This window comes from Otolemur garnettii, unplaced genomic scaffold, assembly GCF_000181295.1.
Source record: "Otolemur garnettii isolate 467f Iridium unplaced genomic scaffold, OtoGar3 scaffold00026, whole genome shotgun sequence".
Classification (NCBI taxonomy): domain Eukaryota; kingdom Metazoa; phylum Chordata; class Mammalia; order Primates; family Galagidae; genus Otolemur; species Otolemur garnettii.
In genome coordinates, this window is record NW_003852421.1 from 17,143,242 (window position 1) to 17,165,520 (window position 22,279).

Genomic DNA, 22,279 nt, shown 5'->3' on the forward strand with positions numbered 1-22,279 from the left:
CCTGTGCTCACCTGTACTGCTGCTCATCTCCACTCTCCTGTGCTCACCTGTACTGTTACTCATCCCTAATCACCTATTTGGAACAGATGAGTTCAGATTTCTTCCTGAATGCTGTGTTTGCATCCTTCACAGTTCTAAGTGTTGGTCTCTTCTTTTTGCCAAGGCCTGCTCCGTGTATGTGCGTGTGTGTGTGCATGCATGTGTACTTACCCATACATCTGTGGCTGATGTTTACTTAGCAAGAGACTTACATGACAAATTTCATAGCCATTTCCAATCTTTGACCCAGTGAATAAATACTTGGGTCTTCCTCAAGTGCAGCTAGTAAGAGAACTTTCTCTATGTGCCTTTTCTTTGGATAAAAATATTTAAATAACAACGAGGAAGCAGTAGAAATGAATTTCTCTCCAGCCGAGATGCTACACCTCTGAGGACATACCTTTCTGGCAGGGGTTACAGCTGCTCATTGTTTGTGGAACTGGAAAAGTTATGTATGAATAAATGACAATGCCCTGCTATCAGCAAAGGTTTTTATGCTGTGTTTTTTAATTCTAGATCTGATCCTTCTGTCCTTGTTCTTGTGGGTGTCACAGGTTTCAAATTAGGGAAATGTAAGCTCATTTGAATGGATATTTGGTGCTAAGCTAAGGAAAGATAAAGAAAGTTTAAAATGAAGGTATGGAGAAAGAAGCCACCTTCTGAGGAGCCACCTTCGCTCATTTCTTTTTATCAAGAACAGATGCAGCAGTTTCCAGTAGCGATGCTTCCTTTCACAGGAGCCTCCTTATGTTTGAGGGATTAAAATATAATGATTATAGACATAGTTTATAATTTTGTATTCAAAGCAAACTTCAAAATCAGGAAATTTTTAGATTCTCTTCAGATAGTACACATATATTGTACTGCATAATGTATGTTGTAAGAGTATTTCCTCGCATTGGTCACATGCTTGGTTTCAGTAGGTTTTACACATAGCCCATATGTTCAGGCTCACTAGGGGGAAAAAGCCTGTTCTAAACTCTAATTTATCCTGAGCTACGAGCTAGCAAACATTTTTTTCTTTCTCCCTCTTAGCTTGCACTTCAAGTTCTAACAGTGCCTCTGAGCCATGAGAAAAATTTACACATAAGAAATGTTTTGAAGCCATTAAAGTTGAGTTCAGAGCTTAAGAGATGTTTTCACATCTCTTGAGTCAGATGAAATGAATTCTTGCAGAAAGTAATAATTAGGTGATGGGCAGATGCTGAGCTTTGGTTTTTGATATGATTATCTCTTTCTTTTATTCGGTGCAGTTCAAGTCCGAGGGTTGGGCATTCTGGAAGAGAGGGATCATTGAGACCATGCAAGGGCACATCAGATCTATTCCTTTGGTGGATGTCAAGGCAAAATTATTCAGAATATAATCTGAAATGCATTTGATCGTACAGTAGATAGCTTAATAATTTATGGTTAGCCTTATTAGCAAAGCCCTGTGTTTACTTTGCCATCACCAAAATAAGATAAAAGTAAGATAAAAACCCAAGATTAGAGTGTTTTTTTTGTGTGCGTGTGCTCAAGTTTAAAATTTTTTCTTTGCAATTTTAATGACCTGATAGCAAGTACACGTTTGGGGTGAGGGAATAAGGGAACAGTTTCCTGTGAATAATGCCTGATGTAGGACTGCTCATTCCCAAAAGTGATACAGAAGAGCTGACAGTGCTGTGCTCTCATCACAGGGGTGTGTGACAGAGGTCGGAAAATGTAAATGTTCTTCCAAAATCAATGGGAAAGCGTAATTAATTCCAACTTCAAGTGTTGATTCTATTACATTCCAGCATCCCTATAATGCTGACGGACTGTGCATATAACACTTTCTTAACATAGACTTCAAGAACTAGAGAATACTAACATTTTTGCTTTGGAGATAATTGGGCACTCCAGCACTTCTGCTTATATGATAATAAAATGATCCCAATTTGGGGACTGTCTAGAAGAATAATGGAGAAAGATAGCTTGGCACCCTTAATCCCCTGCATGTCCTGGTATCTGGTAATGACATGAAGTGCAGGGACAGGGTTGTCTTGTCAATTTGAGGAAGGGAGTTGGCACATGGAATGCAATTGCAGGGCCCTGGCAACACCTGCAGGTGTCAGAGACAGAAGAACTCATTTAGAAGCTGCACTGCAAGATGGGAAGACAGGTGGCAACTCTCTTACAGGGATATCTTTTATTTGAGCAGAACCAGACCAACTGTTCCTCATTAAAACACATTTTGCAGCGTGTTCTAATGTGAGCACATCAAGTATGTCTGCACGTGCATGTGCGTGTGCGTGTGTGTGTGTGTTCAGAGCAAACTCAGCCACGTGCTATCTACGGGTCACATTTACAAAGTCTCAACATGGCTCAGAACTGCAAGACAGACAGCATGAAAGTCCCCACATAACTTGAGGCTGACTTCCCTAGAATGGGCTTCTGGAAGAAGACACAAAATAACAGCACTCCCTCCAGGAGATGCAGTAGCAAGTAAAATGGATAAAACCGGTTTGGTGGCAATCGATATTCGTAGCCATTTAATAATTAAGCAGTGTGTTGGTTTTTCTCATTGATTTATATTAGACTATAAATACTTCTCTGATGTGTTGCTATCGGGCTGTGCTTAGTATGACTAAAGCCAAGCCTCTCAGCTGCTTCACCATTTCTACCTGCTACCTGCGAGTGGGGTGAGTGACTTAAAGGCAAGATTAACTTGCCTTAGCTACTCCACTGGGTAGATTGGAGGATTAAAGAAGAGAATGCATGCGTAGTACTCACAGCCCAGCTGGCGCTGGGCACATGGTGAGAGTTCCAAGGACTTGGCTGCTTCTACTTGGTGTTGTTACATGGAGCCTGTCCTCTTCCTTCCTTGCTGGGTCCTTATGCTTCTGGCTCTGCAGCCATATTCTGTATTACAGTTTGTCGATAGTTTTGATGAGGAGGAGGAAGAAATGCAGAAGAGGCTTCTGAATAGCAACCCCATCAAGCTCTCAAGGAAAGGATATTTGCAACTATAAGAAGATAAGAACAGAGCATACTTCCTGAACTGAGCACACTTTCTGGTGGGATGAGAGCTCACGTGTGCTATGAGTGGCAGGCATAGTAGTGGCACCCACCAGAACCTCCAGCTTTTACCTTCCCTGGCAAAAGGCACTTTGCAGAAGCAATTAAATTAAGAACCCTGCAATGAAGAGGTTATTCTGAATTATCTAAGTGGGTCCCATGTCAATCATAAAGGTCCTTATAAAAACTCCTGCGCAAAAAAAAAAAAAAACTCCTGCGCTATAGGCTTTGAAAATGGAGGAAGGGGCCACAAGCCAGTGGATATAGGCAAATTCTAGAAGCTAAAAAGGACAAGGAAACAGATCATTTCCCAGAGCCTCCAAAAGGAGTGCAGCCCTGCCTATACCTTGATTTAGAACTTCTAATCTCCAGAAATGTAGGAGAATGAATTTGTGTTGTTTAATACCCTAGGTTTGTGGTACTTCTTCATTTCCCAAACCACACTCCCATGATGTCACCATAATCACACCCCTTTGTTGTGAGGCTTTTGTATTCCAGGCATTCTACCTGACTCTGGGCACATTTTTCTGAGCCTTTCAACAACATGTTAAGGTAGATGTTGGCATTTCTACTTCATCGAAGAGGCTTACAAAGCTCAAACACCTGCCTGAGATCACATGGCAGTCTGAACTTGGGTTCAGTTCCTGATCTGCCAGAGTTCAAAACCTGTGCTCATTCTTTATATTTCATTTGCTTCTCAGATATGATTAATAGGGAACAAAGCCAGCATGGGTGAGTTAATCATATCTGAGAAGCAAATGAAATAGTGACTTTGTAATTTTACAAAAAGAATATCTGAGGTCATTTATGTTTCTCTTTAGAACCACAAAATACCATGGAATCCATAGTCTTAATTGAGTTTTAAATGTTCAAAGCACTTAATATCTCTCTGTCTCTCACATATACATATATGTCATGTAATCTTTATAACACCCCTGTGATGCACAAATACAAACAGCACCTCCCTTCTACAGGTGAGGAAGTGGAGGCAAAGAGAGGATGGATAATTTGCCTGAGAATCTTCAGAGGGAGCTGGAATTCAGAGTCAGAGCTTGAGCACTTACTGCTGCTAATACCAGTCCTGACGGTGTTTCATGGCGCTAAACGTGCTCAAGTGGAGAGCGTCTCTTTTCTCTCCCCAACAGTGTATGCATAACTGCTAGAGAAGGCGGAAGCAGTTACAGATAGACTGTTGTTACCCTCCCCGCTGTCTATTTATCTTTAACTGATTGATAGCGGATCCCTAAAGTTTCTGAACATGAAAGTTTGGTTTTTTCATTTCAGCACGCACATTTGGTTCTGCTTTAATAGGTTTATTCTTTTCATAGGATTTTATAAGCTATGCTTTTGAAAATTAGGAGAATATGTTTAAGAGTTAGCAAATAAGCAGGTTTAGAAATTAATCAAGTGAGTAGTGAGATTTACAGGGAGGAAAACCCCATGTTAATCAAAGTTAACACCAAGTGGATGATGGGCACTCTCAGTGTGCACCTGGGTCTGTTGTCACTAGATGAACACATGACAGATTGAACAGAAGTCATAGCCTGCCTGCCTTCAAATTTCTGTTTTGAAAAAGGCATTTCTGAGTGGAATTTGAGTTCTTAAAAATTATATTTAAGTCTCAGAGTTGACATTCAGTTTGTTTTAATAAGCAATAACATTCTTCAGATTTACTATGTTATACTTTGATAGATACAGGTGTATCTTGAATTTCAGGAATTAGTAATCTTGATAATGTTTAAAAGATTTATGGAAAGTTTGAGCCTTCTGTTTACTTTCCATAACTATTGAACATAGTTAAGTTTTCCTTTTAAAGTCAGTTATATATATTGCTCTGTGAGCGTTTTGTGTGTGTCAACTTTTATATTTCTTTTTTTTTTTCCGAGACAGAGTCTCACTTTGTTGCCCTCAGTAGAGTGCCATTGGCATCAAAGCTCACAGCAACCTCAAATTCTTAGGCTCAAGCAATCCCCTTGCCTCAGCCTCTTGAGTAGCTGGGACTATAGGTGCCCACTACAACACCTGGCTATTTTTTTTAGAGACAGGGTCTCACTCTTGCTCAGTCTGGTCTTGGACTCCTGAGCTCAAGCAATCCACCTCCCTTGGCCTCCCAGAGTGCTGGGATTACAGGCGTGAACCACCATGCCTGGCTTAAATTTTTGTTGTTGTTGCTAAGCAGGCCCAAGCAACTTTTGTCTTTCCAGCGGCTACCTGTAATCACCTGTAAGCGATTTTTATTACGTAATAGAAATGCTGTTTACACTATTTTCTATTCATGAGCCCTGGTTCTAACTGTGTAGAAACCTGCCACAGTTGTACATTTACATGTTTGACCATCTTGGACTTTATGAGAAAGACCCTGTCTTTTCCATATTTGTACATTATTTTTCCTCTAGTATCACAGTGGTAGAGACAATTGAAGTATACAAAGCTAGCTGGCTACTGATTACTCTGTCATCTGAGAAATGTTTTTCCCAATCTTATATTTAGAAATAGTATCATCAAAGCCTTTAATCAAGGTGAACATAATAAAAGCAGCACAGTGCAGCAGAGACAGGCTGCATTTTCCCCATCCTGATCTGTTGTCAGGCTTCCACCTTGATCTTGCAGAGCGTGGCAGGGCAGGTGGGCCTCTGGTGGCTGCACCCGCCTGCTTCTGCTTTCCCATGTGACTCTAGGGTGCAAACTTGTCCACAAGGACCAGGAGGGAGTCTCAAATTGTGCTTTGAAGCACTAGCATGTCCCTGAGAATAGCCAGGCACTCCACTCTGCACTTCCAAACACCAGCTCAGAAGCCTCTGAACAGAGACCACCTAAAAAGCAGTGCAATTGGGTCTCAGAGCTTCCTGTGCACGCTCCAAGCCGGACGATCCACGTTGTCCAGTCTAGCACGCAGAGACAATGGGAGCTACTTGTGTGGCACACCAGGGAGCTTCAAGGGGACTACGTGTGGAATGCATCTGTGACAAGACTCCACTCTACACAAATCCTGCCCTTCATGAATCCTGCCCTGACTCTCCATAAACACTGTCCATCTTTCTTCATACAATTCATCCATAAAGTCATGAACTTAGCCTGGCCCTTCAAGGAAAGAGCTGGCCCAGGGTGGGTGTTCACACGTGCCTTTGTGAAGGAGTAAGTGGATGGTTGCACCTTGTAGGAACAAATTACTTGATTGATACCACAACAGGGCTTTCACTGCATCTTGAAATCATTTTTTCTTCTTTATTTCTGTCTTCATAGGAATTCAGAAATCAGCTTGGTAATCACCAGGGTGCAGTATTCCACACCCCTGCTGCAGCTCCACACACCCCAGAGAGTTCCAGAATGGCACTGCAGATACAGAGGCTGCATCAAGGCTGGACACCGAGGATGTCTGTGGGCATGGCTCTGTTTGCTCTTCTTTTCGCTTTTTTGGTCAAGGTCTATAACTGGAACACAAGCAAATGAAGCATCTGTGATGAAGAATAAATTTCTAATTAAAATCTTCAATGAACAGGAGGGTGACCAGATCAGTTCTCAAAGGGGAATAATTCACATGGGTCCCACTGCCCCCTCTTTAGCCACACTTGCTTTCAATGAGGCTCCCCCGTCTCACATTGAATTGGGCTCATTGGTCATGTGACCTAAAACCTAATCACAGCTACCATAGCGTATCTTTCAAAGGACGCTCCGTTGGGTTTATTTTTAGCAAGAAATGCAAGTGATTGCATTTGATTTTTTTTAGTCTCCAATCTTCAAGTCTGAACCTAATAGTATAGCGGCTCTGGTCATCTTTGCCTTATGTGGAAGAATTTTCAATCTTTAATAAACATTTTCGAGTGTATCTTCCTCTTCGTGCTTTGTCTGGAGTCCCAGTGCTACAAACATCTTATTTCTCACAGCAGATGTGTTCCTGAAAAGTTTACATGGAAACCTACTTTGGGAACTTGGATTCTTACGGAATGTGCAGGAGAGTCTTCTGATTAACAGACTCCTGGCGACATTCTGTGAAATATGAGGAATCACCCACTTCTGTGGCCCCCACAAACTTTGGAAAACCGGGTTCGTCTAAAACAAATGGTGCCCCTTTTCTGACATTTTGATGAGTTAGATCAAATGTTTTTATTTCTACCTGACACCAGTGGTCCTTTCTAAGTAAAGTGATTTCTTTCACACACACACAAAAAGAATCAGTGTAATAAACAAATCCTTTGTTGATCAGAATTTAAATAACCTATCAGATTGTATCAGCAAAGGGAAAGCAGGTGCCTCGTGGCTACTGTAGGATTTTTTTCATCTTAAAACCCCTATCCACCCTGTTCAGCTCTTCCTTTGATCCCAGAAGAAACGTTTCAGCCTCTTATGTGTTTTTTAAGCAATCTGAATTAAAATTTAATTATGTCATGATTTGGTGATCTCAAATATATATATACTTTAGTGTTAGTACATTTCTCCTGAACCTGGTGTGTGCTGCTAAGAAGTACTCACATTTAAAATGCAGACATCTGCCTGGGCCCTGTTGAGTCCTGGGGGTGCACACACACTCTCAGCAGGAGTGGGGAGAAGAGAGGAGCCTTGTTACTAAACAGAGTGGGTTCCAGTGTGGTGCTTACTTAAGAAAATACATAGCAGAGATAAAAATGTCATCCAAAGCTTGACGGGACATCAGGAAAGCTTTACACCTGTGAGAGGGCAGAGACAGAAAGGGTTTCCTCCTACCTCCCGTTTCTCACTCTTCACACTTTTCCTCTTACCCCCTCATCTGTTTCTTTCTTCCCTTCTAGATCTGGGCTTTCCTCTCCTCCACCCTCCTTCCTACATCTTTTCTTTCTCTAAAGAGAATGATGCACTCGACTGTCTGAAGCTGAGGATCCCTGGGGACTGTGTCAGCCACACAGGATTGTCGCCGGTCCTTGCCACACCTTTCACTTACCTGCTGTTGGGACGCAGCTCCATTCTGCTCTTTGGTCCACAAAGAGACCAAAGCCACTGCCTTGAATCAGGGACTGGGTCCTGCATGATGTCAGTCCCCAAATGGTGACCAATTGGTCAGGGGGTTGGCAGCAATCTAGAAATTCAGCTGTCTCTTCTCCATGTGCTCCTGCTAGAGAGAGGGAGGGGAGAAGGATGTGGCGAGTACCTGTAATAACTCTCGTGCACAGGGCCCCGCGTGAGACTGAGCCTGGGAGCACCGGAGTGAGTGCAGTCATCAGGACAGCTGTCGTGTTGTAGCCCATCTCCTGCAGTCCGGAGGCCCACAGGGCAGCTCTCTTCTACCCCTTTGAAGTTAGGCATGCCCATGGGGCTTAACTTTAGCTGGTGGAATATGAGTGCACGGGTTATATCTTCCTTTGGGGCAAACATGTTCAGTTCACCATGTGCCCCCTCTTCCTGCTGTGGTCATGATCATGAACCCTCAGCCCAGGTTCCTGAGTTAGGGCGATAGCAGAGCCCCCTGCCAGTGCAGGTGAGACATGCACTGATAAGCAAGAAACATGCTTTTGTTGTGTGAAGCCACTGAGACCTGCGGGTGGTAGGCAGAGCGTAACCCGATTCATATGAAGAGTCAGCCATGATAGGACCTGGCCTTGCAGGTTGGAAACATCCTTGTTGTTTTCTTCTTATGCTTTCTCCTTAATACCGAAGTGTTTTGTTTTTTTCTTAATGTGTCCTCTCTCCGCTGCTAAGAAGGAAACCTATGAAGAAATCTTTCCCATTATGAAAGTAAAACATTTATATGAAAATGTACATAAATCACAGAGATTTCCAAAAAGCAAACACATTGCAGCCAGCCCCAGGAGGCTCCCGTGCATCCTCTCGGCCAATTCTGTCCCCCTCCCAAAGGAATCCCTATCCTCATTTCTAAAACTGTAGGTTCACAGGGCGCAGTATTGCACATCTGCCTTTGGATCATGACAGGCATCTGTGTTGGTGTGTGTCACGGGAATTCATTCGCGTCCATTGCTGGATGGAATTCCATTGTATGAATATACCACACTGTATCCATTCTACATTTAAGTTTCTGACGTGTTGGCTGTTATGAATAATGCTGCAGTGAACATATTTGGACACACTTAAGTGTTTACATGCTGAGTATGTGTCTAGGGTGGAATTGCTGAACATGGAAATTGGCATGTTCAGCTTCAGTAGACACTGCCAAATGGTCTTCTGAAGTGGCTGAACCGGTTTATACCCCCACCAACAGTTGACATGAACTCTGCCATTCTCCCCACTATTTTTTTCTTTTCCTCTATGTACCTTTGTATTCTTCAGCAGAATTTTCTTTGCTGTCTTCCTTCCCTTGGTCAGTCCTTTACTGCTAACTGTGGAGCCTTTAAATGAGCTAAACATTATGATGTGCACTTTACAGGTCAATCAGTCATGGAGGAGCAACTTGGAGATAGGTATTATTATTCCAGTTTTACTGAGAACAAAATCTTAAACTCAAAAGAAAGTAAGTTGTGCAAGAGGCACAGCACCATTAAATTTAGAGGCAGGGCTTGAACACAGCCCAGCTCCAAAGCATGTATTCCTCTGCTATAAAACTTGTCTGCTCCCTTGTTCTGTCTTTGACCTAACTTGACCTGTGCCAAGAGATATGTGTCTAGTCCATGTGAATGCCTGGGTTCTGGGGGAGCCCAGCCCTTCATTCTGTGTTGTCCAGCACCACGTATGTGCATAGTACTTGATAAACTTTTAAAATAAAGGTTTATTAATCAGGTTTTCCCCCTTCTTCCTTTACCTCTTTCTTTCCTCCCTTCCTTGTGAGAATATAAGGAATTGTTTGGTAAGAACTTTGCTTTGTTGCTAGAAAAATGTGTCTAAACATCAGATTTCCATATGTCATTTAGTCAAAACATATGCTACTGCCATTGACATCACTCCAGGTTGAAAATTGCCGCGTATATCATAAGATGTCATGGAGGGAGAATCAGAGTTACAAATAAAGCTTCAAGAGGTTTTGTCATCATAAAACGGACATAGAAAAAATGAAGGAAGAAAAAAAGGGAGAGGAAGTAAGAAAGGAGGAAAGAGAAAAGGAAGGGGGAAAGTAACCGTGTGATATGCTGGATATGTCAGTTTCCTTGACTGTAGGAGACATTCGATATATGTATATCAAAACATCATCTTACATACCTTAAATGTATACAGTTTTAAAAAGAATATGCACATTTTTGAAAGGCTTATGTGTATCCCCCCAGGGTACCCCATGGTGCTGCAGTAAATTTACTAGAGCACCCTGGGATATTTTAAGATTTTGAAGAAAATACAGCAACATCTGTCAGATGCCAGGCAAAATACTAGCTCAAAATAGTTCACAGTTTTCGGCATTAGATTGTGCAACTTTTCTTGATGACACTATGTCTTTCTAAGACTGGATTTTTCAGCAGTTGCTGTGATAAAAAAGCAAATGTCAACTGAAAACAAATGTGGAACAAGAAATGAAGGTTGGTGATCATATTCCAGAGTTTTGAGAAGTGATGCAGTGCCCAACAGAGGCATACCTGCTATTAATAAGTAATGGTGGTAGTTTTAATATGAAATACTATTTTTCAAGTATGAGTTTTTTCAAACAATTCTTATCAAATATTACAACATAGATACTTATTAAGTTGTCAAGACCTACCTTCTTAATAAATAGAAAGGTTAATTATTTCTTTTGGCCTACGGGTGCTGTGAATCAACAAAGTTTGAGAACTTACGCTCTATGATACAATCTGAGTCAGAGGATCTATACCAAACTGAACCTGGAGTCCTGATCACTTCTCAATATATTTTGTTCTTATTTTAAAGAAGAAGTGTACCACTAGCATGTGTTTGATAAGCTGTACTTGGTTTGCCATTGAGTTTGATTTTCTTTTCATGATGTTGGAACTAAAGCAATTAAGGATCTGAATCAACCGATTCAGGTCTCAAGGTTTATTTGCAATAAAAATTTGCCGCAGATATAAGGAAAGCATATGAGATTTGTGACATCAGCAAACTTTGGTTCGAATTCCAGCCAGGCCATTTTGTCTTTTGACCCTCATCTATAAAATAAAGTCATTGAAAGATGAAATGAGACCATGTACGTGACACATACCATTATATTTTATGATTAGACACTTAAAGGTGAAAATCAATTTTATAAAGTTAGGTGTTTTAAATTCTGATATCAACACACAGCCACCCTAAAGATTTATATGTGGAATGAAAAGATTCTTGCCTCAAGGGACTCTAAGTCTGATTCTAACTGCAGCAAAGGAGGAAAAATTCAAAGAAAATGGATTGCAGCTGTATTTGAGAAGATCAAATTAATGAATAGTGTGGAGCACAGATTTGGGTGGCCAGTCTGAGATCAAGAAGGAGGCTTTCCATAGCCAAAGATGAAAAGAGCAATGAGATTAATAGGGAGGCCTAGGATTCATGCCCTACCCTACCCTGCCTTGGGGATAAAAGGAAATGCAGACACTATTATTCTTCATTAGTTTTCTGTCAATTATTTTCTCACAGTACTGTTTCCTACAGTTCCATAGTTGAAAAATCTCAACTATGTAGAAGTCGAAGCAAAGGATTTTATTTGGTCTCTTCTAGTCTTCTAGTTTATGGGCATCTGAATACACTTACAAGTACTAATGAAGCAAGTCCCCAGGAAAAAAGAGTGGAAGGAACAGACTTGGGTCAAGGTAAGGAAGACTTAGACTTTGAAAAAGCCTAAAGAATGAGGAATTTTAACTCCTAGGCTTATCTAATCTGCTTTTAATATGCCTAATTAATCATTATAACTATTGACATCTGATTCCAAGAACCAACACATGCTTTCACCACTGCTATTCAGCATTGTACTGGATCTAGTGAGAGCTATTAGACAACAAAAAGAAGTAAAAGGCATCAAATTAGAAAGGAAGAGGTAAAATTTCTCTATTTGTAGATGACATGATTTTCTATATAAAGAATCCTCAAGAAAGCTACTTGAGCTAATAAAATGAATTTAGCAAAGTTACAGATTACAAGATCAATACACAAAAATTAGTTGTGTTTCTATACTCCAGCAGTGAACAGTCCAAAAAAAGAAATTGAGGACACAATTCAATTTACAATACATCTAAAAGAATTAAATACATAGGAATCAATCTGACCAAAGAGGTGAAAGACTTGTATACTAAAAACTGAAATAAACATTTTTCCTGAAACATTTAAGACTATCTAAAAATGGAAAGGCATTCCATGTTTATGAGTAGGGAGACTAGCATTGTTAAAAGTCAATACTACCTAAAGTAAGCTATAGATTCGATATAATCTCAATTGAAATTCCTACAGCCTTTGGTGCAGAAATAGAAAGCCAACCTTCAAATTCATGTGGAATTTACAAGAGACCCCAAATAGCCAAAATAGTCTTGGAAAAAAAACAATAAAATTGGAGGATTCACACTTGCCAACTTCAAAGCTTTACAACAAAGTTACAGGAATTAAAATAGTACAGTACCAGCATAAAGACAAATATACCATTTTCTAGCAACAAAGCAAAGGTTTACCAAACAATTCCTTCTATTTTCACAAGAATGGAAGGAATAGAGAGCCCAGAAATAAATGTTCACATATATGGTCAATTAATTTTTTTTCTTTTTTGAGACAGAGTCTCACTATGTCATCCTTGGTAGAGTGCCATAGCATCACAGCTCACTGCAACCTCAAACTCTTGGGCTTAAACAGTTCTCTTGTCTCAGCCTCCCAAGTAGCTGGGACTACAGGCGCCCACCACAACACCCAGCTGTCTTTCTATTGCAGTCGTCACTGTTGTTTAGCTCGCTCGGGCTGGGTTCAAATCTGCCCACTGAGCTATGAGTGCCCCCTGGTCAATTAATTTTCAAAAAAAAGTACCAAAGACATTCAATAGAGAAAGGCAAATTCTGCTGGGAAAACTGTATATCCACATGCAAAAGAATAAATCTGGACCTTTACACTATATATACAAGTTACCTCAAAATAGATCAAAGATTGAAAACTTAAGAGGTAAATTACAAAGCCTATAGAAAAAAAATTGAGGAAAATATTTATGACATTAGATTTGATAATGATATCATAGATGTGACACCAAAAGTGCAAGCAACAAGAGAAACACTAGATGAATTGGACTTCATCAAAATTAAGAACTTCTGTGTATCAAAGGACCCTATCTAGAAGGCAAAAAGACAACTTACAGATGGGAGGAAACACTTATAAATCATATATCTGCCAAGAGTTTAACATCTATAAAATATACAAAGAACCCTCACAAGAAAAAACAAGAACAAAACACGACCCAATTCAGAAGTGAGTAAAGGATTTGAATGGACATTTGTCCAAAGAAGATATACCCATGTTAATGGATGGCCAATAAGCACGTGAAAAGATACTCAACACTGTTAGTCATTAGGGAAATGCAAATTAAAATCGTGACATATTATCTCATAACCCTTAGGATAGCTGCTGTCAGTAAAAGCAGAAAATAACAAAGGTTGGTGAGGTTGTGAAGAAATTGAAACCTCATAATTTTTTGGTAAAATGATGCATTTGTTGTGGAAAATAGTGGTTCCTCAAAATTTAAACTCGTAACTACCATATGATCCAGCAATTCCGCTCCTACCTATATATTTAAAAGAATTGAGAGCAAGGACTCAAACAGATGTCTATGTACTAATGTTGATAGCAGCGTTATCCACAATAGCCAAAAGGTGAAAATGACCCAAATGTCCACTGACAGATAAGAGCAGAAACAAAATGTGGCATATGCATAACAACAGAATATTATTCAGCCACAAAATGAGTGAAATGCTTCAATATGGATGAACCTTGAAAATATTAGAATCAGTGAACTAAGCCAGACATGAGAAGAACATTGTGTGACTCTACTTACATGAGGTACCTAGAATAGGCAAATTCATGGAGACAGAAGGTAGGATAGAGATTACTGGGGGCTGAGGTGAGGGAGAAGAAGGAGTTACAGCTTAATGGAAGCAGAGTTTACATTGGGTATGATGAAAAAGTTTTAGGTGTAGATAATATGCAAGCAAAGTATCTAAAAATCAAACTAGCAAACAAGATCAGGTCACGTTGTGAAGGATTTTGATGCCATACAAATGAATCTAGACTTTATTCGATAGTCAGCAAAGAGCCGCTGTAGGCTTCTAAACCACTACCACTCTGGGAGGCCGAGGCAGGCAGATCACTTGAGCTCATGAGTTCAAAACCAGCTTGAGCAAGCGTGAGACCTCTTCTCTACTAAAAACGAAAAACAGAGGCAAGAGGATCACTTGAGCCCAAGAGTTGGAGGTTGCTGTGAGCTACAACACCATGGCCCTCTACCAAAGGCAAACAAAGTGAGACTCTGTCTCAAAATAAATAAGTGAAAATAAACAGGCTCTAAACATCACAGGATATGAGGAAAGCCACATTTGGAAAAATGAGCAGTGATAATGTGGGGGATGGCTGGTTCTCCTGCTGGAGCTCAGGGTCAGTGGGCTCCCCTTACTTTACCCTGGACTGATGCTTCTGGAAACATGCAACATAGTAATCACTTTCCTGGGATTGGGAAGAGATGATGAACCTGTACTTCCAAGTGTCCATTTCTACGAGCGCTATTAGCCAGCCTCAGCACAGCCAGTTGGTGGCAGCCCTTGCTCTTGTCATTGCCCTTACTGGTGCTAGGATTGTTGCTGATACTGGAGTTTTATTTGTTTTGTAATTGCTGCCGCAAAACATAGCTGGAACGGGTTACGTGGATCCCATCATTATCTCAATTAAGAAAGTGCCTCAGTAAGAGGCAAGTCCTGTCTTTGTAGTTCAGCATCTTTGATCCTTACTTAATCTTCACTTTGGCACTTCCATACCAAATAGCTTCTGGGGACCTAGCAACCCTGCTACCTTCTCTGTTTCTCTACTGTGATTTAAATGATTGGCTCCAGCTTTCCAGTTTTGATCTTCTGTATCTCAAATTCTCTTACTACGCGTGTCCAGTTAAGAATTCATATTCCTTCTTACTAAATGGATATGAATGCTTTACCAAAAAAAGCCCCTTGTGATAACTATCTCAGGCCATGATCTGAGAGGGCAGACACTCCTGGTTGCTTGTTTCTGTGGGTTTTCTGTTTGTTGGTTTGTTCCTTTGTTTTCAGCCTGAGTGATTTCTGCAGTCTTCCTTGGTCTCGTGTGAGATGTAAGGGAAGGGCTTCTGCTACGACAGATACCACTTCATGGTTCACCACCCTTAATTCCAGATTTCACAGGAAAACTCTAAATTGCTGATCAGTGACCCTTTAAAATGTTAAAATTTGGATGTCTACAAGACTAGAAAAACTAGACTATAATTTCGTCTCAACTTCATGTTTTGAGTGTGAGTAAGTAACCCTGATGATAGCATAGTCTCTCACCCAGAAAACAGCGGTGAGTAGTCAATATCACAGCTTCTTTGGTTTTATATCCAAGAGTAAAATCGGAGGTCAGACAGAAAACACCGCAGGAGAAGAAGCTTATAGAGTCACCATCCCAACCAGGGGAAGTAAAGGATTTTTTAAATCTCACTTTTAAATGTTTTACATGAAGACAAATTCAGGATGGATTGGGTTTTGTCTTTTCACAGAATGATCTTCAAGCCTCTGAAGGAAAGTCTGCTGTGACAGTCGGTCGCTCTCGACAACTTTCATCTTTCCCCCTGAATTTACATCTTTTTGATCTCTGATTCTCCAGTAGTTTTCCTTCTCATCTATTCCTCTTCATCCCAACCGTGCAAGTTAAGATCTCAAGCCTTAACTTAAGATCCCGCTTCTCTTTTCCCCTCTTAACCCAACAACCTCCAAGATTTTTTTTTTTTTTTTGCAGTTTTTGGTCGGGGCCAGGTTTGAACCCGCCACCTCTGGTATATGGGGCCGGCGCCCTCCTCCTTTGAGCCACAGGCACTGCCCAACCTCCAAGATTTTTGAAGGCAGAAAGGTTGGCAGTGTCAAAGCAATCTCTAGAAAGGCAGAGGTTGGTTGGATACCAATCTAAAAATGTTAATTTTATCAAATCAGATTGCTTTGTGGCACCAGAATTATGACAAGCTACAAGGACATTCAGTAGCTAAAAGTGTTGTAGTTCAGGTTGAAGAATATTTTTAATGCCTTTAGACATACAAATCAAAAAGAAAGTGGGAGGGGGAGGCAATTTAACACCAGCTTTCCTTCACGCTGTGTGGCAGCGTCAAGCCGTATATCTGAGGAGCTGCAGTAACTCCAATTAATATCAAAAGCGAAACGTGTGGCAACCCACACTGAAGTCACAAATTTAAAGCCCCAGAAAGTCACCACTGGCTGCCATCTGGTAATCAATCCTGAATAACCTCTATCTCTGTGTAATGTGTCAGGGAATTTAAACTTTCTTACAGTAATATTTGAAAATCGGACTTGTGAGTTGAGTAGGTTGTATGGAAAGACTGCTCTTTCTCAGCGCTGGCTAACAAGAAATCAAGTGTATCTCTCTGCCTCATTCAGATCCCAGTCTTTCTTAAAAGGACAGGGGTGAAGGGCCCTGCAGGACAGCCTGGAATAAGAACAAGAGGAGTTCACAGAGCATGGAGTTGGACCCCTTTCTTTATAGACAGAGAGACTGAGATTATGGAGAGTTGAGTGATTTGTCCAAGGTCGGCCCTCTAGCTTGGGCATTTCTGAAGGAGGACCTTAAGTATTCTCTTTGGAGTTGAGACACTTGGGGTGGAACTCTGGACTTACCTGTTTGGATGTATTTATTATGTTCACCAAGTATCATTTGATATATGCTTGCCAGAGTGGAGGATCAGCAAATGAATAAATGGAATGAAATCTCAGTGTATCTAAATAACAGAGTACCAAAAACTAATAGCGCAACTGTCTGAAATTTCAAAAGTTTACTAAGAAATGGGGAAGGGGTGGGTATGGGCTTTCAGTCTAACTGGGGTGTCTTTTTATTTCACCAAGTATCTTTCAGTTGGGCCCTACAATATACTGGGCATTATAATATATCTACACATACACTATGAAAAGGAACCACTTGGTCTTTCACTATGAAACCAAATCCTGCCGACCTCAGCTCATTTGTCAAGCAATATTATATTCTGTGTATGCCCCAGCACATTCTAATGATCCAGGGAGCCCGCTCACTGTTTCTATGACATGGCCACAGACAAGTTAGGTTTTTATGAGTTATATTGGTGATAGGAAAAGAGGAACAGGATTTTAAAAAATTCTTCCCTCCACCTACCTAAAATAATAGATTATGTTCATTTGGAGGGAAAATTACTTGGCATCCAGAGAAACTTGGAGGAAAATAAAAACTTACTGGGCACACAAAAGGAAGATAACATCCAGCCAGGCTTTCAATTACCTGGTCAACTAGTTTACAACAAGAATGGGCATAAATAGCACTCCATACTAATAGCAAGGACAAAACCCAGCCCCTCGCCACCACCTCTTATTGAAAGATAGCAGGAAGGGATGGGCCCCAGTCTGAGCTTTCCAAGGGAAAGTTTCCTTTATCTGGAAGAGTGAACTCTATTAAAAGACATTTGCTCTAAAAATCATCATGTGAGGAAAAGTAGAGCTCTCATCTGAATTTCCTCTAATGTCTAAAACAAAAAGTTAACACCACGGACTATTAATATTTTCCTAAGAATTTACATGTAGTACCTTCTCTCTTTCTTTTTTTCCTTGATCTTCAGGAGAAAAAAAATATTTTAGAACTGCTTGGTGCTGGTGAGAACTTCTCTTGTTTTCAGAAGATGACAGGTACCAGGTCTTCCCCTCTGCTGATAATTTTCCCTGTCTCTAAATGTTTTGTAATCAGATGAGGTAGCCCCAGATTCTCTTTATTCCAAACATAGCCAGGAAGTAATTTCGCAGACAGTTTAACTTTGATAGCAGGTAATTTTAATCCATTGCAAACATCAGCCTGACATGGACTTGTTATCTTCATTATTTTAATTACTCTTTGGGGCCACTTTTCCCCGCTACTCTTTCCAGGAAGGAGTGAACGAAATTGGTAGCTTTAATCTTATCATGCCATGGACCAGATAATTTTTTGCTTAATAATGACATCATTTAGCTGCATACCTTAAGTAATGAAATTTGTTTGTGAAACTCTTTATCTTAACTTTAAAAAAGGGAAAAAGTTACCCTTTTTTGATGGGAAGTCACCCACCTCTGTCACACTGCTGTCTGGGCTGTTCTGAACAGCTGACAGTTTCCGTTAATTTAGTTTCACTCCCCAGTTCAACTTCCTATATGGAAAGCTGGAGTGATTTTTGAATAACAGCAAGTAATATCTGATGTGGCAGCAACTGGCAACTCTGACATTGAGCTTGGCTGTGGCCATTACCCAGGATCCCTCACTTCTCCTTGAGAAGCAATTACAATTTCACAGGCTGGAATTAAAATTCCCTGTGGTATGCAATAGAGCAACTGACACTGTCAAAGTGATTTCAAGCTGCTAATCTCTTGCTGGAGTATGAGTGAAAATAGAGTTCCTCTTCATGGAAACGGAGGTCTGACAACTTTAAAACTCAGTATCTTTGATATGTTTTAATTCGCACCAAGGTCAGCTGGCACTGCCTCCTCCCTACCAAACTTGTTATACCACTAGGTGGTGGAAGACAGGGATGTTTTCACTGCAGTTCGGTTGGGAAGAGGAAGACGTGTTCAGACTGGGAATGAATATCACGAAAACTGGCCTGGTACTTGTCCGAACTAAAGGAAAAGAGAAGAGAATGTGGAACAATTTGTGAGGTCTAATCTGGGGAAGGACACAGAGGACAGATGCCCTTCGAGTGGGTTCTCCAGCAAATCTTCCTGGAGGTCCTCATCTCACAAATCAGTGGGTGCTCTGCAAGGAAAAACCCACAGGCAGTGTGTTGTAAGAGAAAGCTCAGAGCTTTGGGCATTAGACCTGGGTTTGTATTCATCTCTTCACCTTCACTGGGTGACCTCTCAATGAAATTTAAACTCCATAAGACTCAGCTTCCTCATCTGTAAAATGGGTTCATATGTATATAGACCCACCTTGCAGAGTTGTAATGAATCAGGTATGAAATTGCTCCTCACAGTGGCCCATAAGGACTAGATGCTGGTTAAATATTAGCTGTTATTCACAAACAGGCCTCGTCTAATCAGGTTCCTCAGCCCTTGTGACTTTAGTCATAGACAATGACCATCAGCAGAATTATTTACTTATTTGTGTTCAGTGACTCACTTTTGAAATTTAAATTTATTTTAAAGGAAAATACCTATTGTGAATAGGAAACCTGTATCTCTTGCCATACATAGTTATGGTTTAAAACAGTGAGAAATTAGAGCTTAATAAATTCCACCTAGGCGATGTTGCTTGAAGAAGGCTCTGGACTTGAGGGGCATGTTATTCAGTTAAAAACCAAACAATAGAAAAGGGGAGAGAGGGAACTGCTAGGAGGCTGTCAAAGCCACACCTAGCCCAAACTGAGCCTTGCCCTTCAGCTGAGGTCTTGAGCCACAATCCTTCCCACCCACCACCCACGCCTGCCTTTGTGGGCCTGCTCCATTTCTATTATCCTGCTTTTTCCATTTCCTATAGCCTCATATTACCGTTAAAAATGGGGAAGGAAGTATATAGCAAAGAAGTGAATCAACCCCTCCGAGTTTCCCTTTCCCTGACCTCCCAGGACCCTGCCTTGAGTTTACGAGTGAAAACGTAGAAGTAACACTCACTCTCCTTCTTCCTGACAAAGAAATTGGCAGCAGGGAGAGTTGATGGGAATCCAGCGACACCCAGCCGCTCCTGAACTTCATGGTGGTTGCGCCCTGATGGCACAGAGCCAGTGGACATCCTACCCCAACTCAGACTTCATTCTCTCCTCCCGGAGTGCCCATGCAGACAGGAGCTCGGAAGCCTCTCGTGCATTTTCATATTTCATGTCTACTGCCCTGGGGTTACATTTGCTCTAACCAATCTTTCAGTTCTCCTGGAGGTATGCCCAGGTGTGGAGTTGCTGGGTCAGGTGGTAATTCTGTGTAATTCTTTGAGGAACCACTAGACCACTTTCCTAGACATCTACCTTTGGCTACTCATTCTGCTGGGTTATACATTTCCATTTCCTTCAATCCTCTTAAAAATTGGCTATAAAATGTTTAAAATATCCAAATTCCAGAATATAACAAACCCCAGGCACCCAACACTCATCTTTGGTAGCTGCCAGCTTTGTGCCACACCTGTTTCCTCTACTTTCCCATCCGCTGCTCCACATTTGCTTGAGTTGTTCAGAGAAAATACCAGCAATGTGTAATTTCTCTCAAGGAAACTTAAATATGCAACTAAAATAGGGAGCAGCATGTTCTTCCACAGACACTGTAACAAAATTAACACTAATTTCTTCATATCGATCAACATGTAATCTGTATTTACATTTCCCTCCAATAGTCTTATCTTGCCTTTCATTTGTTTGAATCAGGATCCAAACAAGGTCCAGTATATGAATATTGGATTAGTTAATCCTCTGAAGTGCCCTTCAATTGGTTTTAATCTCTTTCCCTTTTATCTGTCCTACTGATTTGTCTTGTAGAATGTCCCTCTTGTTGGGTGTCTGGTAGAATGTCAGGTGTCTTATAGAATGTCCCTCATTCTAAAACTAGCTAATTTCTTCCTTGTGGTGTTGCCTATATATACTCTTCCAAAGCAAAGAAGGAGCTAGTCAGTTTCTATAGCTGCCACTCTCAAGCTTTAATACCAACCATAAGAATCACCTGCGATACTTTTTTAAAAATTAAAGATTCCTGGTCCTTGTGCCCTTCACTGTCCTGACACCCCACCCTGTTCCAGAAAGTCTGATTCAGGTCTATATTGCAGCCCAGGTATCGCATCTTTTGCAAGCTCCTCAGGCAATTTGCATGCAAAGGGGGCCCTACCTACAAGATAGAAGCACCATAGTGATGGAGTTTTATCAGATTACCTTTGCTCCTTGACTAGGGAAACACTTAGAGTATGCTGAAGGAATTGCAAAGGTGTCATAAGGGCCTGGCAGAGAAGACAAAAACAGATTTCACTTCTTCCCAACCAAGGAACATTCTGGTGATAGGTTAAGCACTTGGGACCTACCAACTCTGGGATGAAGACCCTCTGTGGAAGGAAGTCACTATGTACAACCACACTGAGGAGAAGGGAGTCGTGTTCCACCTGCCCAAGAGCAGATATGGGGATGAATGGAATATGTGGGGAAATAGAATTAAGATTAAAAATAAGAAATACACACTTTATCCCTCATGATATGCTCCATCAAGGTCAAGACACTTTTGTAGGCAATGATATCCGCCCTTAGTTCATCACTACAAAACTGAGAGTCTTGGGAACTTCACTGTATCAATGTAGTCTTTATTATGTTATTAGCTGAAGAAAAGTGATTTCCCCTTTAAAGTTTTTTTAAGATTAGGAAACAGAAATCAGAACGAGGTGGATGGTTAATGATTCCACTGAAACTCTCACAAAATTGCTCATGTTTGATGAGACAAGTGAGGAGGAGCATTGCCACACGGAAGACTCTCTGGTAAAGCTTTCCCAGGCATTTTTTAAACTAGAGCTTTGGCTAACTTTATTAAAGCACTTTGATAATAAGCAGATGTCATTGTTGACTCCAGAAAGTTAATGCACAAAATGGCTTGAGCATCCCCCCAAACTGTTGCCATGATCCTTGCTGTTGACTGGTCCACGTTGGCTTTGCCTGGACCAATCCCACCTCTTGGCCGCCATCACTTTGATTGTGCTTTGTCTTTAGGGTCCCGTTGGTGTAGCCATGTTCCATCTCCTGTTACAGTTCTTCCAAGAAATCCTTCAGTATCTTGATCCCACTTGTATAAAACTTCCATTGAAAACACTGTTCTCATCTGAAGCTGATCTGAGTACCACCGTTTTGGCACCTAGTGAGTGGAGAGTTTGTTCAACTTTACTTTTTCAGTCATAATTGTGTAAACTGAACCACTTGACATGTCTATGGTATTGGCTGTTATTTCTGCTGTTAATTGTTGGTCCTCTTCAATGAGGGCACAGTTTGTGAACTTTTCCCTCACAAATTGTGGGCATGGTCTTCCACAGCAGGCTTCATCTTCAATATCATCTTGTCCCTTCTTAAAATGACTATCTTAAGCATTTGTAAACTGCTAATTTCACTGAGGCATTGTCCCCATAAACTTTTCATGAAGCATCAGTGATTTCACTATTTTCCACCCAAGCTTTA

At 40.9% G+C, this 22,279-nt stretch overlaps 1 protein-coding gene across 1 annotated transcript in view; it reads left to right on the top strand.

Moving 5' to 3' along the window:
* Nucleotides 1-6,901, top strand: part of CDKAL1 (CDK5 regulatory subunit associated protein 1 like 1) — a 654,035-nt gene extending 647,134 nt beyond the window's left edge. Inside the window, exon 15 of the mRNA XM_003788378.3 lies at nt 6,319-6,901. Within this exon, the coding sequence (XP_003788426.1) occupies nt 6,319-6,525 (207 nt within the window). The 3' untranslated portion in view covers nt 6,526-6,901. The remainder of the gene's footprint in view (nt 1-6,318) is intronic.
* Nucleotides 6,902-22,279: the final 15,378 nt, after the last annotated feature.